Consider the following 16,751-nt stretch of genomic DNA (forward strand, 5'->3'; position numbering starts at 1 on the left):
TATGTGAAGTCTCAAGATCAAGTAGCTGACATCTTCACCAAGCCACTCAAGCATGAAGACTTTATCAAGTTGAGAGGTTTACTAGGGATGACAAATCAAGTTTAAGGGGGGATGTTGGATAATAAACTTGATTTGGTCCATTGGACTAATCAAGTGTTAGGCCCAATTAGCTAATAAGTGATGTAGCCCATAGAAAGTTCTAGAGTCATGTAGAACTAGATTGGTAGAAATATCATTAAGTGTAGTTGAGAGAAGAGTGTAGAACTCTCATGAGAGAAGTGTGTAGAACACTCTCTTGAAGTGTGTAGAAAGTTATCCTAAGATGTGTCTAGAACTCTCCCTTGGAGCCTATAAAAAGAGGAGAGCTTGTCATTTGTAAATCAAGCAAGCAAACAAGAATCAAAGTATCCTTTCAAGTAATAGAAATTGTTCCTCTCTCAAATATTCTCCTTCTAAATTTCTCACAAAGTTCTCACTATAATCTTCTCCTATTTTCCAACATCCATTTAGGTGTGGTGCAAGTTATGTAACTTAGCATAATGTCAATTCATTCACAAAATCAACAATATTCTTATCAGAACTTCCACCCTCATCAACAGAGTTCCTAGCCAAATTCTTCCATTTCATAGCATTCTTCTTCATTTCATTTCCCTTTTCAATCTCGATTATTTCCTTTAAGCAATCCTTAATTGTTTCCCTTCTAACTACCCCTTCATCATCAGCATGAGCTTTGACATCATTTTCCATACATCAACAATAAACTTTGCATTTGTGATTTGATCTGTCCAAAATGACATTGCAATCACTGAAACTCCAACACTCAAAGCTTCCAATGTCGAGTTCCAACCACAATGTGTTACAAAACAACCAACAGCTTCATGTGTTAACACTTGTAGTTGTGGACACCAATTGACAATTAGACGTTTCTCTAATGATGACTCCAAAAATTCTTTTGGAAGTTTACTCTTTTCGGAATCTCTAACAACCCATATGAAATACATTCCACAGTCTCTTAATCCATAAGCCATTTCCTTTGTTTGGTCTTCACTAAGACCAGCCAAGCTCCCAAAAGAAACATACGCAACTGAGTCTTTTGGTTTGTTATCTAGCCATTTGATGCAAGCTTCTGAATTTGGACCAAAAGTGCTTATCCCATAGTCATTGTCATCTTTGAGTCTTTTGTCTAAGAACATAGATGGAATACATGGTCCTATTGTCTTTAAATGCCATTTCTTCGCCAACCAATCCACAACCTAAATAAAATTTTCATATTAGATTTAAATTATCAAATATCAAAATTACATATAACCAAGGTTTTAAATAAAAAACGCAATTTTATCTATCACTTTAGTGTGGTTTTTGATTTTGCGGTGATTGCAACATTTGTCCGCAATTCTCTATAATATTAAGGATCATCTTCATAACTATTTTTTTTTTTGAGGGAATCTTCTTCATAACTATAACTAGCAGCATGCAACAACATTATGCAATTGATAAAATCAAAACCCTAATAAATTTGTAGATATAATATATGTTTTAGTATCATAGACTTTTGATCGAAGGTGCATCTGGTGTCTGACAAAACTGATGTCCGGCAGTCGCAAGACACTGACACATGTGATTACATTTGATCCATTCATTTTCTGAAATTATTAGTTATATCAAATTGTAAATGCTAGTGTCATAGAATATAAGTAAATTACTTACCTCTGGCTCAAGTTCAAAAAACGTGTTGACAAGAACCCAATCAGCCTGATCAATCTTCGAAAATTGATTTGTAAGAATATCAAAGTAACCAGGATGAGTTCCATATTGATACAAGAAAGAAGGCAAATCAGCAGGTTGAAGCTTTGGTAATCCAGGTAACACAATTTCACTCTTGGAAATCGGCAACTCGATCCATTTCATAAAAGCATGAAAATTTATAGTATTAACCGAACAAGCTTGAGTTAAGAAAACAGCAACAGGGATTCCAAAACTCTTGGAGACATCAAAAGTCCAATGTAAGAAAGCATCATAGACAACACAATCAACAGGGTTGTTTGAACTTTGAAGTTTATGAAGAAGCTGAGAAAATGTTTTTGGTCCAACTTTCCAGAAAGTGTCTTTGTAAGATTCCATGTTTTCTGCTGATGACATTCCTCCATTGTCATAACCGTCTGAAATGCTTTCAGTTTCAATTGAATTGAGATCGATGTTGTTGTTGAGTTTGTTCCAAATGGAAATGGTGTTCACTAGTGTGATTTTTACTCCTTTTTGGACTAATCGTTTTGAGAATTGAAGCATAGGGTTTATATGGCCTTGTAATGGATATGGTAACACTAAAATGTGTGGTGTGTGGTTTTTACTTTTACTCTCCATTGGTGTCTCTTTGTGGTGTCTCTTTTCTATTGGAATGTGTTTGGTTTGTAGAGTAAAGAAAGACCATATATATGAAGAAGGATGTAAAAGAAATCGACGGAATGCAACTTAAAATCAATGTATGCGTTGAATGAAAAAGATAGCAAAGCATCAAGTGATTGTGACCTTTCCATGAAAAAAATCATGTTGTCCCAACCTTTATCAGCAGCTAAAGATTTGTCAAAAATTAAGATTTCCCTTAAGATTTGTATGCCAATGTTCTAGTTTTTAAATTATTCTTTTAAGATTTCATTGTGATTTGGTCAAAAAGATTTCATTGTGTAAAACACCGATTTTGAGCTTTTTAAATCTAAGCTAATTGCCACATGTCATGCATATTCCAATATTTTTAGTTATGAATTTAAAGTTGGACTTGCATGTGTTCATAGAGGGGCAAGTCGCTGTCTTCAAAAATAGCTCTTCAATACTTTTCTTCGCCACTTTTTTCCCCTCTCTTGGAATAGCTGTCTAACCGACTTTGAATTCTCTATTACAATAATGACACCAGAATCATTAATCTACAGCTTCATTGTTCCCGACAAAATTGTTGACGTCGAATGTACCGTCGCCAAATTACCCCGTAAATTCCACGACGTCATTACCTTATAGTTGCCATGACGTCGAAGATTTCATTGGGTAATTTGGTGACACTGCAGTCGGCGACAACAATCTTGTCCTGAACGACAAAACCGTAGACCAATGCTTGTGGTGTCATCATCGTAAGCATCAGAAGATATTTGTAGAAAGATTTAAAATAGTGTAGACCAATGCTTGTGGTGTCCAACGAGGCTAACGTAGCTTAATCTCAGTCGCAAAAACATTAAAAAAAAAAAATTAGTGTATCTTGCTTAAAATATAGTTGCATTGCAAAGTTTTTTGTTAAACCGTCCATTCCTAACCCCGTTTATACATCCCCTAGTTATAGGTACCTTTGTGCCTATTTTCATTCTAATATAATTTTCCTTGGCCTTTCATAAAACAAAATTTGGTTGCCTTTGTTTATTTTTATTCCTAATAGTTTAGAGACCCGGCGTTGCTCGGGTTAGATATTAAATAAGTTTTATAAGTTTGTGTGCACGAATACACTTGTAAGTATATTATATTGAATTTATTTAAATTTATAATTATAATAATATCTTAAAAATAAATATAAATGATGAGATGAATGTCCAATGCAAGAATAAAAAGTGTAACAAAATCAATAATGAATTAGTCTAAGTGGTAAGAGAGAAAAAAAAAATCAATTGAAAGCGAAGAAAGTGGTTGAAATATATATATATATATATATATATATATATATATATATATATATATATATATATATATATATATATCAAAGTATATGTATGAATGAGAAATAATAAAATTGGTGTTTGGCAAATCTGAAGAAGGAAAAATGTTAGATGAAAAGAAGGTTTGGAGTTTCTGCTTATACTCAAAATATGTAAATATGTGACTAACAAAAATTTATTTATTCATAGTTAACATTTGCATTAGAATATGCCAATAAAAGATAACATAATAACTAATCAAACCTTTTTTTTATCAAAAAAAAAAAAAACTAATCGAACATTTTTTTCCTCAAACATAAAAACTAATTGAATGATATAGTGCTAAAAGATTAGTAATAACTAATTGAAGCTTCTTTTCCTAAAAACAAATAAACAAATTGGAGTCTTTTAATCATAAAATAAGATCGTATATATAAACTTTGTTGAAAGTATTATGTGTAGTTTGTTGAGATATTTCTGCTACATAAAATATTAGAAATTCAATAAAAATTTAAAGAAAATATTGAGTGTATAAGATCAAAATGTTGTTGAGATATTTATGTTAAATAAAATAGGGTTAATTAAGTTTTTAGTCCCTATAAATATTCACAGTTTTGTTTTTAATCCCTATAAAATAAAATCACACTTTTTAGTCCCTGTGACATTTTCCTTAAGCATTTTAGGGACCAAAAATGTTGATGGAAAGTTTTCATAGAGACTAAAAATGCTAATAGAAAAATATTTTATAGGGACTAAAAATGCTGATGGAAAATTTTATAAGGACTAAAAAATGTGATTTTGTTTTATAGGGACTAAAAACAAAATTTTGAATATTTAAAGAGACCATTTATTTAATTAACTCTTTTTTATTTACAGGTAAAAAATAGAATCATAGTTGGATTCAGATGTATTAAACATACCTGAGGAAATTCAGCTGTTGGATCACAGATTCAACGATAACAACCATGGCTTGCATGAAATCATCCCCGCTGGTTCCTCTAACAATTGGATATATAGTCACCTATTTCCTAAATAAGCAAACGATTACAAAACACAGTCAAATTTCATTGAGTCAAATTATTTGTATGCAACACAATATTACCTTGCAAGTGAAAATGGCAAAAGAATAAGAGAGACTCACGGAATTAGGGTTATGAAGAGAGAGAGAGAGAGAGAGAGAGAGAGAGAGAGAGAACGAGGGTAATCAACGTAGAGGAATGAAAATCTACCCTTTGATTTCACTAAGATTTTCCTTTCATGGTTTTTTATGGATTGTTTGATTGCATGAATATTTTTTTGCTTGTTTGATTGGTAACTAGTATGCATCCCGTGCGGACGCACGGGTGGATTTGGTCTTTGAGGAGCAAAAAAAATTAGTTGAAAAAGATGAATTTGATGAGAAATTAACAAATAGTTGCTCTGTTACTTATGTTGATGACGATACATATGAGAAATTGACAGACAACAGTTACCACACCCTCCCTTAGTTTGCGACGTTGGTATTGATGAGTACAAATAGTACATTTTATAAACGGAACGATGAAAATAACAAAATAGTCAAAGATTACATAAATCAAAACACAATCCTACAATAAGGCAGTACTTCTACTGCTGATAGACTTCTCCTCATGTGCCACCAAGATATCTTACATTAGTGGGTTCCGAACAATTCCAAGCTAAAATTTATCCGATCTTCACGAAAGACAACCTCCACAACACCGTCGAAAGTTTGCTACAACAATAAAGTAAGAAGCATTAAGAAAAATTTAAGAATTTAAAAGTACATGGGTTAAAATTAGACGGTAAAAAGAATCTCACCAATACTTGACATTTCTTCCCATTTACAATTTCCTTTGTTACGTTAAAAACTCAATGCTATTCTTCACCCGGTAGCGAAATATCACCAAAAAATTATACGGTAAAGATAATGAAACAAAGCACGTACCAACAACGGAGATAAGGAAGATCGATATCCAAACAAACCAGAGTTATTTGAGAGAGATGAGTAATTTTTTATGACGAAAATAAAAATACAATAATATTAATTATTCGTTAGACACATCTAATCTCTGTCTCTACCAAGACAACATGCAATGGCCCAAGCAACTAATAACAATTGCAAAACAACAAACCCAATCAAAATTATATAAACCATCTCTAATTCCTCAATGTTGATAACAAAAAAGAACCAAACAATGATAAGAAGAGTGATGCAGAAAAGAAAAAATTTTGCCATTTGGAAATTTTGCAAAAAAACTTGTATGAATGGTGTGAAAATCACAAATCAAAGTTATGTATTTATAGAATTAATTTTGAAATTCGTCCGTACTGTTACCGTTATTGTTACCGTTACCGTTACTGTTGCGTTTTTTACCGTTAGCCACTATTCAACAATGTTGGGCAACATTTGAAATACTCTAATCGGGCCCCGAAACACATAACACGTGCTCCAACTGTTATGACTGTTTGAGAATGAAAAAAATGTCCAAAAAAGTATTAAAAAAATTTGGAATGGATCTTCAACGACCTCTTTCTCCAGGGATATCTATCACATCTGGTTTGTTTTTATGCTAGTTTTATGACAAAAAAGGACAAACACAAATATCAGCACCCAAAAAAAGGAAAAACACAAATATTACCCCACATTTACAAATGCAACACAATTACAACAAACTACAAACATATATATAGTTATAATCAAATAGTACTTATACAAATTAAAATCAACATTAAGCATAATTAAGGATAAAATGACATAGAAAAATTAAAAACACAAGTTAAGCTTCTTAAACAGAATCTTGCAGGACTAAACCAAAGCAGTTCTTCATAAATGAGACAGCATGGCACATATGGCTGGACGTAGCATCAGTAGGATAGATCATTGCTCACATCCGAACCTTAAAGACATGAACCTTTCTCCTCGGATTAACTATCTCAAACTTGAAGCATAAGATATCACGAGCACTGAAACCATTCTGCAGACAAAATTCATTCCAACCCATCCCAATTGCTGTTTGCATCCTTGGTTGGTTGACGTAGTACACAGCAAAGGTTTCTTTGAAACCATTATCACAACAAACGGTCAAATCACTGAAATTGCAAGCCCTAACATAATCCTCAAACTCCCTTTGTATGTTCTAGAAAATATATACAAAACTATCAACACATGTCATTGCATGGATTTAGAATAATAACAAATAAAAGTAATTATCACACGTACCAAATGTGGACAGTTGACAGTTATAGAATTAAGTTGAAGATAGAAGTGCATGGTGTGTCCAACTCTTAGGGCTCGACTGTGATAAGTTGGAATTTGACCTGGTTCTTCAAGTTTTTTACTATGATATATACCAAAAAGATTATTACCATAGTAAAAGAGAACAACCTCCTCATTTGAGTTGAAACCAAAAACATCCCGCATCTCTTTCCATCCATTGGTAAGAAGAGGATGAACCAAGTCCTTGTTAAAGGTAACTATGTGGCTCTTATCAGAATAATTCATTATCTTCCATTCCTCCCCGAGGCAGTCATGGTTCTCTTCAACAAACTTGGGATCCACCTCAGCAAATGGCTACATAGAAAGGTCAGGAAGAATGAGGATAAAAAATAAAATAAAAGAGTAACGATACATTTATAAATTTATCAATCAAGTTTACCTTGCTACCAAGATAGAGAGTGGTAAAACCTCCATAGGACTGTTCTTGAAGAAAACTGAAGTAATTCTCCATTCGTATGGTTTACTGAAGTGGGCAGGCTGATGTCTTCAGACTCACAAGGAATGCAACTTATTTATAGAGAAAAAAATGAATAATTTTGAAATATTTAGTTTTTTTGCAAAAAATTAAACGTTGATGTGAGGCACACGTGGATAGTAATTGCATGCAAGTGAAGTCAAAAAAATGTAACTATGAATTAGACAGGACGTGACAACATGGTAATATTCTCTATATGTTCCTCAACAGTATACGTGTGGTTTTATATAAACATTTAGTTTTCCATTACTACCACAAAATATAAGATATATAATTAAGAAGAAAATGACCAAATAAAATATAAAACATTAGTCACACATTACGTTACATTACGTTACAATATAGGTTTACAATTAACCAAAACAACAAATCCCACATACTGTATCGATAAACAGATTAATCAAAATACAATTACACAAATTTATTACACGTCCTTTAATTCTTATAGATAGATCGTAGATCATTTAAAACAATCTACTACGTCTCAAGGATGGAGACAAATTTCAGCCACTACCATCATTTTGTAGAGTTAATAAACTCCACAAACAACCTATCAAACACAAAGTCAAGAGTGAACACAATCTTATTGTACACTTCAAAAGGGGTATCTAATAGAAGTTGATCCCAGCCAGAACTAATATACATATCTCCTTCAACAGCCATTGGAGAAGTAATATCACATCCATACTCTTCCATGGTGTCAAGATCCATCAAAATAATAAAATCTCTCTTGCGTTTGGACAATTGTGCAGCAATAATTCCTGGAAAGGTCTATAAAACAAAATTGTGAAGCATTTAAAAAAAAAATATACACATGCAACCTCAATAAAAAAATATATCAAAAAAAAAATTATGAACAACGCCTCATAATCTTTTTACAATTCATTAACTTACCAAAACATCTAGAAATGCACTGGAAGGATCATCAACATCAACTTCCCATGAATAAGTGTCTTCACTAATTATTTTTAGATTATTTTTGCATTTTGGGATGACCTCAGCAGGGATTGAATCCTCCAAATCAACAGAAAGTTCTTGACCATTGTCAGGTAAATCCGGAGAATCAGTAAACATGATAGGAAACTCAAAGGAACTTCCTTCCTTTAAATCATGAGTTGTTTGAATTTTTTGTTTTCCCAAAGGAGAAGACATTATCCAATTAACCAATAGTAATACACAAATCAGGTTAGGAAGGATTGAGGCACAGATAGGTTACACACCAACTCAAAGTTATATAGTGTGACAACAATAATACATGGAAGCAAACAAACATCCGTTTGGAAAAAAATAATATTAATTGTTAATTTCCCATAATATTTTTCGCTAAATATCATTATGCCATTTGTTTAAATGTATAAATAAATACAAATAAATAAATGTATGACTAAATAAATAAATAAATAAAATTATTAATAAATAATAAATAAATGCATATAAATAAATGTATAAACACACATACATATAAAAAAAAAGTCCATATAATAATTCATATACAGTTTATAACTATTAGAGCAAGATAGATATTTTTCTATTAAAATAATATATAACTCGTTTTCAATCAAAATAGTTGGAATTTGATGTGATCCATCACACAGCAAGGGGTCAACAACTCAAAAGAAGGATGAATGTTGGAGTGAATAGCAAATAGAATGCATTAAAACATAAAAAGGCAACAGAACCCACAACAGTTAGTTATAAATACCCAGAGGAAAAGTCGACAAAGATGATGGGACAAAGAAACCATAAAGAGTTGAAATTTACACAAAAAACAAATCCAATCCTGTGTCGATATTTCGATGTCTGAATCTAATAATAAAATAGGAATGCAAAGAGGTCAAAAAATTCACTGGTTTAGATAAACATTATTTTAAATAATGTTAGGTGTCACACCCCATAAAAATTACTCCCTCCGTCCCGGAATAACTGACCCATTTTTTAAAAAAAAGTGTCCCAAAATAACTGACACATTTCAATTTTCAATACAACTTTCATCATTCCCAATACAATATAACACTAAATAATACTGCTTTTATCATTCCCAATACAATATATTCCACTTTCCTCTTTATTTATACATTTTTCTTAATCTGTGTGAAATGAGTCAAGGGGTCAAATAAATTGGGACGGAGGGAGTATATACTTTCAATGACCTATGAGAGGTCAACCATATAAAAATTATTTCCTCTAACAGAAAACTAAATAAAAATTTATAATACCCATGAAATAAAAATATAACCATGAGAATCAGACTAATCAATCATTAATCATTAATCATGTAGTACAATAACTTGTGATAGTAAGAGGAAAAACACTCACATGACTGAGTATATGATAAATATAAATACTAAGAAATAAAAAAATATGAAAAAAATAATTCCAAAAGTTAATAGTCAATAGGGACAGTTTGAACAGTATGATACAAATGGGAAGATTGAAGGCATTACCAAAAAAACTTCCATGTTTTTCATCATTACATAGAGCAAAGCAAGTAAAACTCACATGACTGAGTATATGATAAATATAAATACTAAGAAATAAAAAAATATGAAAAAAATAATTCCAAAAGTTAATAGTCAATAGGGACAGTTTGAACAGTATGATACAAATGGGAAGATTGAGCATTACCAAAAAAACTTCCATGTTTTTCATCATTACATAGACCAAAGTAAGTAAATCATGAACATGATAATGGTACAATGACATGAAGGAAAACATTGTAATTTCCACAAGTGTGTAGTCGTTTTCAAAACATCCAGTCACGTATAAAGCAATCAAGGAGACAAATAAATCAATTTAAAATGGCTTGAAAATAAATATAGAAGCCCAATGCCAAAACAATTATACGACGACGTTGAAGGATAATCTTCCTATTACTTAATATAGTTTTGGTAACAAATTATAAGAAAAATTCACCAAACAGCTCATTGTTTAAAGTGGCTTGAAAATAAATACAGAAGCCTAATGCCAAAACAATTATACGACGACACTAAAGGATAATTTACCTATTACTTGATATAGTTTTGGTAACAAATTATAAGAAAAATTCACCAAACAGCTCATTGTTTAAAGTGGCTTGAAAATAAATATAGAAGCGTATTGCCGAAACAATTATACGACAACGTTGAAGGATAATTTTCCGATTACTTGATATAGTTTTGGTAACAAATTATAAGAAAAATTCACCAAACAGGTCATTGTTTAAGGGCACATCGCCATTGGATTGTTGGATTTCTTTTAAATTGTTTGCTATCTGTCTCACGACACTTGCTCTCAATCAGCCCCCTCGTGCACTACTATGATTTATAGTCCACAACACCATGAAATTATGGACAAAAATATCAATCCTGACCAACAACAGAACTAAGCATTATTAGTGCAATTTTTCTCCAACCATGACCTTGAAAAACATGACAAATAATTATAAAATAAGCTTTTAAAAATCTAACGATTTAGACATAGTTACGTGTTCATGTGAGCTTCTCAGTTGTAATAAGTTTATAGAGAAGTTAGATGAAAACATTGAGAAGCTGTCAAAAAAAAATTAAAACATTGAGTAATAGAAAACAATTCCAGTTCATATGAGAAGCTATTGTTTAATGCTCAGGCTTATTACAATATTCTTCTAATACAGACTGCCCCTTAGGCTTCACATATTAATGTAGTTCTAATAACATTTATTCATACAGCACAGAAAGAAGATTACATATTATAAAACAACAGCAGCACGCTTGAAAGCTTCAAATTTTTTCAAACACCTCCTGGTAAACAACATTCACAGTGGTTTTGCACGCCTGACCAACCTCATCGGAAACCAATATCTTTAGGCCATTCCTCGACGTAACTCGCGAAACAGCAACATACAATTGTCCATGGGAAAACACCGGTCTTGGAAGATAGAGGCCAACGTGTGATAAAGTTTGTCCTTGACTTTTGTTTATTGTCATAGCAAAACACAAACAAAGAGGAAATTGACGACGATTGAAAACAATAGACACGTTTGCATCCGACGGAACCAGATTCATTCGATGAATGTAAACCCTTTCACCAGCATGAGGTCCAGTGGCAATTTGGGCGCCAACTATGTTTTTCCCAAGCTCACCAACAATTAGCCGAGTACCATTACACAGCCCTGATGAAACGTCAATGTTTCTAAGCAACATAACAGGAACACCCTTCTTAAGATGCAGTCTATGATTAGGCATTCCAGAGCACTTAATATCGTTCAAAAATTCTGTTGTAATCCAACGTTGATCAATACCGACATCCTCATCAACCTTGCAAACGCTATCACAGCTGAAGTACTCACGACCATCCCCGGGAATCAACGACATAACATAATCATTAACCTTTTCAACAACCTCCAAAGTAGGGGCCAAAATAGCTCGATCTTGAAAAAAATGGATGTCTTCCATCACGTTCAGCAAATCAGGGTATGTGGAATCAACAATGTCAGCGATATGATTTCCTGAATCGGAGGTCTTGATGAGAATATCGTCAGGAATTTCAACAACGCAATCACCATCAACAATATCACCAAGCTTTCCATCTCCAAGATCAAGAATCCATTTAGCAAACTCTTTTAGAGACTCATTCTCACCAACATCGGAAGTAAATTGCAATCTCATGTTTCTGGTGAGTCTCAACACCTTACAACCCCTCCACAAAGGCGAGGAATTTATAGTTGCATGAACAATATCAGCTCGACTACCCTTAACAATAACAGGCAAAATTTGGCGAAAATCTCCCCCAAATACAATAGTTTTTCCACCAAAAGGACGGTTGGAGCAATCTTCAACGACATTCTTCATTATATCCCGCATTGTTCTATCAAAAGCCTCAAAAGCCCATCTATTAATCATGGGTGCCTCATCCCATATTATCAGACTCGTCAAAATCAACAACTCAGCCTTCTTGCTCTTTTTATCAATCTTACAACACGAATCCTCACATAAAGTCAAAGGAATTCCAAACTGTGAGTGTGCAGTCCTACCACCGGGAAGTAGCAACGATGCTATCCCACTTGATGCAACATTAAGAACAACTTTACCTTCTGAACGAAACTTAAACGACAGAGCATTCCAAAGATAGGTTTTACCGGTTCCACCATAACCATCAACAAAGAACATGCGACCCAAGTCACCCTCAACAGCCTCTACAACAGTATGGTAGGCATTCAGCTGCTCAGGATTCAAACTATGAAAGTATTCATCGTGCTTTTTGAGCATTTCATTGGGGTCGTAAGATAACTCGTTGGCTATCAAAACATTACCAAAAAGATCAACAGCTGGACACAAAATCTTAGGCATGCATTCGTAATCATCCAAAGTTTTCCCATTAAGCCTGAGCTGTTTATCAATTTCCATCAAACATGCTTGCTTCAGCTCATCAGGAGCAATGGTTAAATCTGTTTAAAAGAACCATATAAAATTTAAACAAATAAAAACACTATATAAATATAAATAAAAATTGTAAACAGCTAACACAGGTGGAATAATATAGAACATACGCACCAGGAATATTCAAAGAACGACGACGATGATAAAGAATTCCATCGGACAGCGTTTCCCAGGTTTGTTCCCAAACACGTAATGGATTACTCATTGCGTTTGATACTAAAAAATTAGCAAACACCCTGCGAAGAAAAAAACCTGACTCAAGAACGGCCACCTCATTAATACTATCGATGAATTCTCGATCATCCGACAACAGACCCAACGCTGCGCAAGCTTCTCGATAAGTGAGGTGAACTAAACCATCAACAGTCCTAATATCTTCAAAGCTAGTGCAACCAACTTGTAAATTCAACAAAAGCCTCATATAGTATATCTCTTGGGTACTGGGGGGTACAAACGTCAACCTTCCAGCAGATTCACCTCGTTTCCTAGGATACCATGCGCCACCGTCCGAATCGAAGGTGAATTTACCGGGAAATTGGTTATATGTCAAAGTTCGTCCCTCAGAATAAACCTTGTTGGCCTCCATCCAAGCAAGAAACATTGTATTCTTCTGCTTATGGTAATTCAATACACCATCTAAGTTTGAAGAATCTTTAAAAACAACTCTTTGTTAATCTCGCAGATGGAAAGATAAACGTTGAACTGGAGGACACCTATTGTGAATATTAAAAGCAAATATCCTCCATATGGACTCAGAATGTGATAAATACCTACAATCATAGTATTGTTGTATCTCATCAATACATTCATCATTGCCAACATCCAATGAAGCAGTGACCCTATCAACCCCTTTTGTAATATATTTGAACAAATACTTGATGCAATTGGACTTGTTACAATACTCAATATTGATATGAGCATTATACTTCATCAACAATTTAGGGTTATAAGGAACCACACTTCTATTATCCAACTCCACATCACCTTTCAAGACCGTAAATCCAGAATCCCTACGTCGATAAACTGGATATCCATTATTATCAAACGACGTTCTAGCAACAAATTTTTTTGGGAAAAACTTCGAACACTTGCGATCTTTCATGCAAGGAGAACTAAGTCGAGCAAATCCGCAAGGACCATGTACCATGAAAGCAGAAACGGTTGAATAAAGCTTGGGAAATACACGCTTGTCTGGTAACTCAGCACATATAACAGAGTCAATTGATTCAGGAGAGGCTAACTTGTCCCTATGATCTAACCATAGAAGAATGTGAGCATGAGGTAAACCACGCTTTTGAAATTCAATAGAGTATAGACCTGCACAAAGAACAAACAAAGTTTTAATTCATAGACAGAAAATGAGGATAGAAACATGCTGCATAAACCTAAACAATATAGTACTTACTTGCTATAACTCTCCCAAAAAATTTCCCTCTACGAAAATCGGCCATCATCTCCTCCAACTTCATTTGAAAAACTCTACAACTTATATCAGGCCTGAAAGGTGCATGGTTTCCAGTCGTTGATAGATGTCGTTGAATTTCAACCCACTTCGGGTTGCATGTGAAAGTAAGGAAAAGATCCGGATAACCAAACTTTTTGCAAATGGCCATGGCATCCTGACAATTATTAAACATATACCTCTTACCACCGGTGAAAGAAGATGGCAAAACGATCCTTGCACCAATCGAAGAAGCATCGACATCTCCCCGACTTACAGCTTCCTCAATCCCCAATAAAAACCCAGAACGGATGTGAGTTTGATTATGCCTTATATAAGACAACCTTTGGGACTCAATCATAGAATAAACATCAACAATGAACTGCTGGAAAAGTTTCTTGCTTCGAAATATAATTGAATCTTCAACAGTTCTCTCCATTAATCTAAAAGCAATAAATTCGCGAAGAGATACACGAACACGTTTCCTTGTGGATGATGAAGAAGAGGCTCTGTTAAGTTCTATATGCTCTTCATATTGATCCTCGCCAAACGGGAACAACAAAGGATATTGGAGTGGAATATACTTTGTATGAGTTTCATGTATCCTCCGCAAATGACCATCCCTTTCATGAATAACAATATCTCTTCCATCCTCTGAACTATCAAAATCACCAACAATCAAGGCTGCAACCTCGCTGATATCGGGCACATTGTACATTCGAGAATCACACACCCTATTTCTAAACAAACGAAGCCTAACAGGAACATTTTGGTTCTGTTGAATAAAGTCGCGGACCATCCTAAAACTCTTCGCCAAGGTGTTATGCTTATCCATTGTTTCCAACAGATCATCAATCAAAGAATGGTTCAATTGATCTTCTGGTAAAAAGGAACTAAAACAAATAAAAAACGATATCAGATAAAAAAAACTATAGCAATAAAGAAAAAAAAATTACGCCTAGCCAGAAAAGAGGAAAATACTCACGTGAAATGAGATACACGGTTTGCCACTTCGTTTTCAGTATCGTATATATATAATTGCGCAAACTTAGGTCTTTCTCCCTCACCAGGAATCAAACTTCCAATCCTATGATAATTCTGCCCAGAAATTACAAACTGAGGAGGGCCACGACCACCACATTGTTTTGACTCTACCTTACCTCCAAGAGAAGTGAAAGCAAACATGTTGTTGTAAACTCGAATGTTTGATAAAAAATGACCGCTCCGTGCATCAACTCCATTGAACAAATTACGGATGAGGAGCGGCGGTTCAGTCATGAGAGGTATCGTGATATTCCCTTTCATACAGCACATAGAAACCTTAGGGATTAGCTTATTCAAATTTTTTTCAGCCCTTTCAGCGTACCAAATTAGTGCACCACAATCTTGACAAATCGTGGACATATCGCCTATATCAGAGTACTCTGAAATATAATCATGCACAATAAACTCAATAAACCATACAGAGAAAACATATCAATTTATGTTCAAAAAATAATCACTAAAATTATACCTTGGCCCTCACAGGAATGAAACAAATCGAAATTTGTAAAAGGTGATACTAAGGATTCCAGAGCTGATGGCGATAACATACAGGCATCAGTGATACCTAAGAAAAATTAAACAAATTCAGGCCAATTCCTCCACAATACAACACACATAATACCACAGAGAGGCATACACTAAATATTGCAAAACAAAACCATTAGATACACCAGATTGGAAAAAGATAACACATATTCACCAACATGGCTGGACATCTAAATCTATTCAAGGGACGCAGAGGACATGAGCAAGGGTATTTAGGACTCAGCTGATACAAATGACATAATTTTTTTCAAAGCCACAACAGTTGTTACAGCCCTTCATAAGGAAAATAACTGGAAAATTTATAGGAAAAATAACAAATATATAACTACCTCTAACATGTAATGCAGATATCTCCATAATATTTGAATAAATAGTCAATGAGCCAATAAGACATCCACCTAAACTATTGAAAGCGCTAACATATCTTAGTAGAATCCCCAAAATATCTATACATGTGGTAGTATGGCAAATGACCTTTTGATTTAATACAAAATTACTTTCTCCTATCATGGTTCAGATACATCAGACTGAAAAGAGATACAACATATGAGGCAACATAGCTTAACATCAACACTAAATTTATGCCAAAGGACTCATATGACATGAGCAAGGGTACCTAGGACTCAGAGGATACAAATGACATGGTTTATTTTAGTACCATAACAGACATTATAACCTTTCATAAAGAAAATAGGTGGCAGATTTATACCAAAACTAAGAGATATATAACTACTTCTAAACATCTATACCTTTGCTATAAACCATAATTTCACCAAGTTGATAACAACCCCAAACAAAAGTCTCTATAACGAAACAAACTATAATAAAGAGAAATAGGAACCTACTTGTATTCATAACTTGGGAGGTACTTCCATTCATATATTCAGAGTGTGGTCTAGTC

General features: G+C 33.8%; 1 protein-coding gene and 2 pseudogenes across 2 annotated transcripts; all 3 read right to left on the reverse strand.

Annotated features, from left to right (window-relative positions):
- Nucleotides 1–390: 390 nt before the first annotated feature.
- LOC146914496 (mogroside I-E synthase-like) lies at nucleotides 391–3,065 on the reverse strand (annotated as a pseudogene). Its single transcript, XR_015014233.1, has 2 exons — nucleotides 1,708–3,065; nucleotides 391–1,253 (listed from the first exon to the last, which is right to left on the reverse strand). The product of XR_015014233.1 is annotated as a mogroside I-E synthase-like (transcript).
- Nucleotides 3,066–6,556: 3,491 nt separating this feature from the next.
- LOC146914497 (uncharacterized) lies at nucleotides 6,557–7,399 on the reverse strand. The gene is made up of 3 exons (XM_085717758.1): nucleotides 7,328–7,399; nucleotides 6,892–7,242; nucleotides 6,557–6,808 (listed from the first exon to the last, which is right to left on the reverse strand). Exons 1-3 carry the CDS (start codon nucleotides 7,397–7,399, stop codon nucleotides 6,557–6,559), a joined length of 675 nt encoding a protein of 224 aa, XP_085573884.1.
- Nucleotides 7,400–11,160: 3,761 nt separating this feature from the next.
- On the reverse strand, nucleotides 11,161–15,801 carry LOC146914498 (uncharacterized; annotated as a pseudogene).
- Between the last annotated feature and the right edge of the window lie 950 nt (nucleotides 15,802–16,751).

The sequence above is a fragment of the Medicago sativa genome, chromosome 6, assembly GCF_051527215.1.
Source record: "Medicago sativa cultivar Bolivia chromosome 6, Bolivia_mono, whole genome shotgun sequence".
In the NCBI taxonomy this organism is placed as follows: Eukaryota; Viridiplantae; Streptophyta; class Magnoliopsida; order Fabales; family Fabaceae; genus Medicago; species Medicago sativa.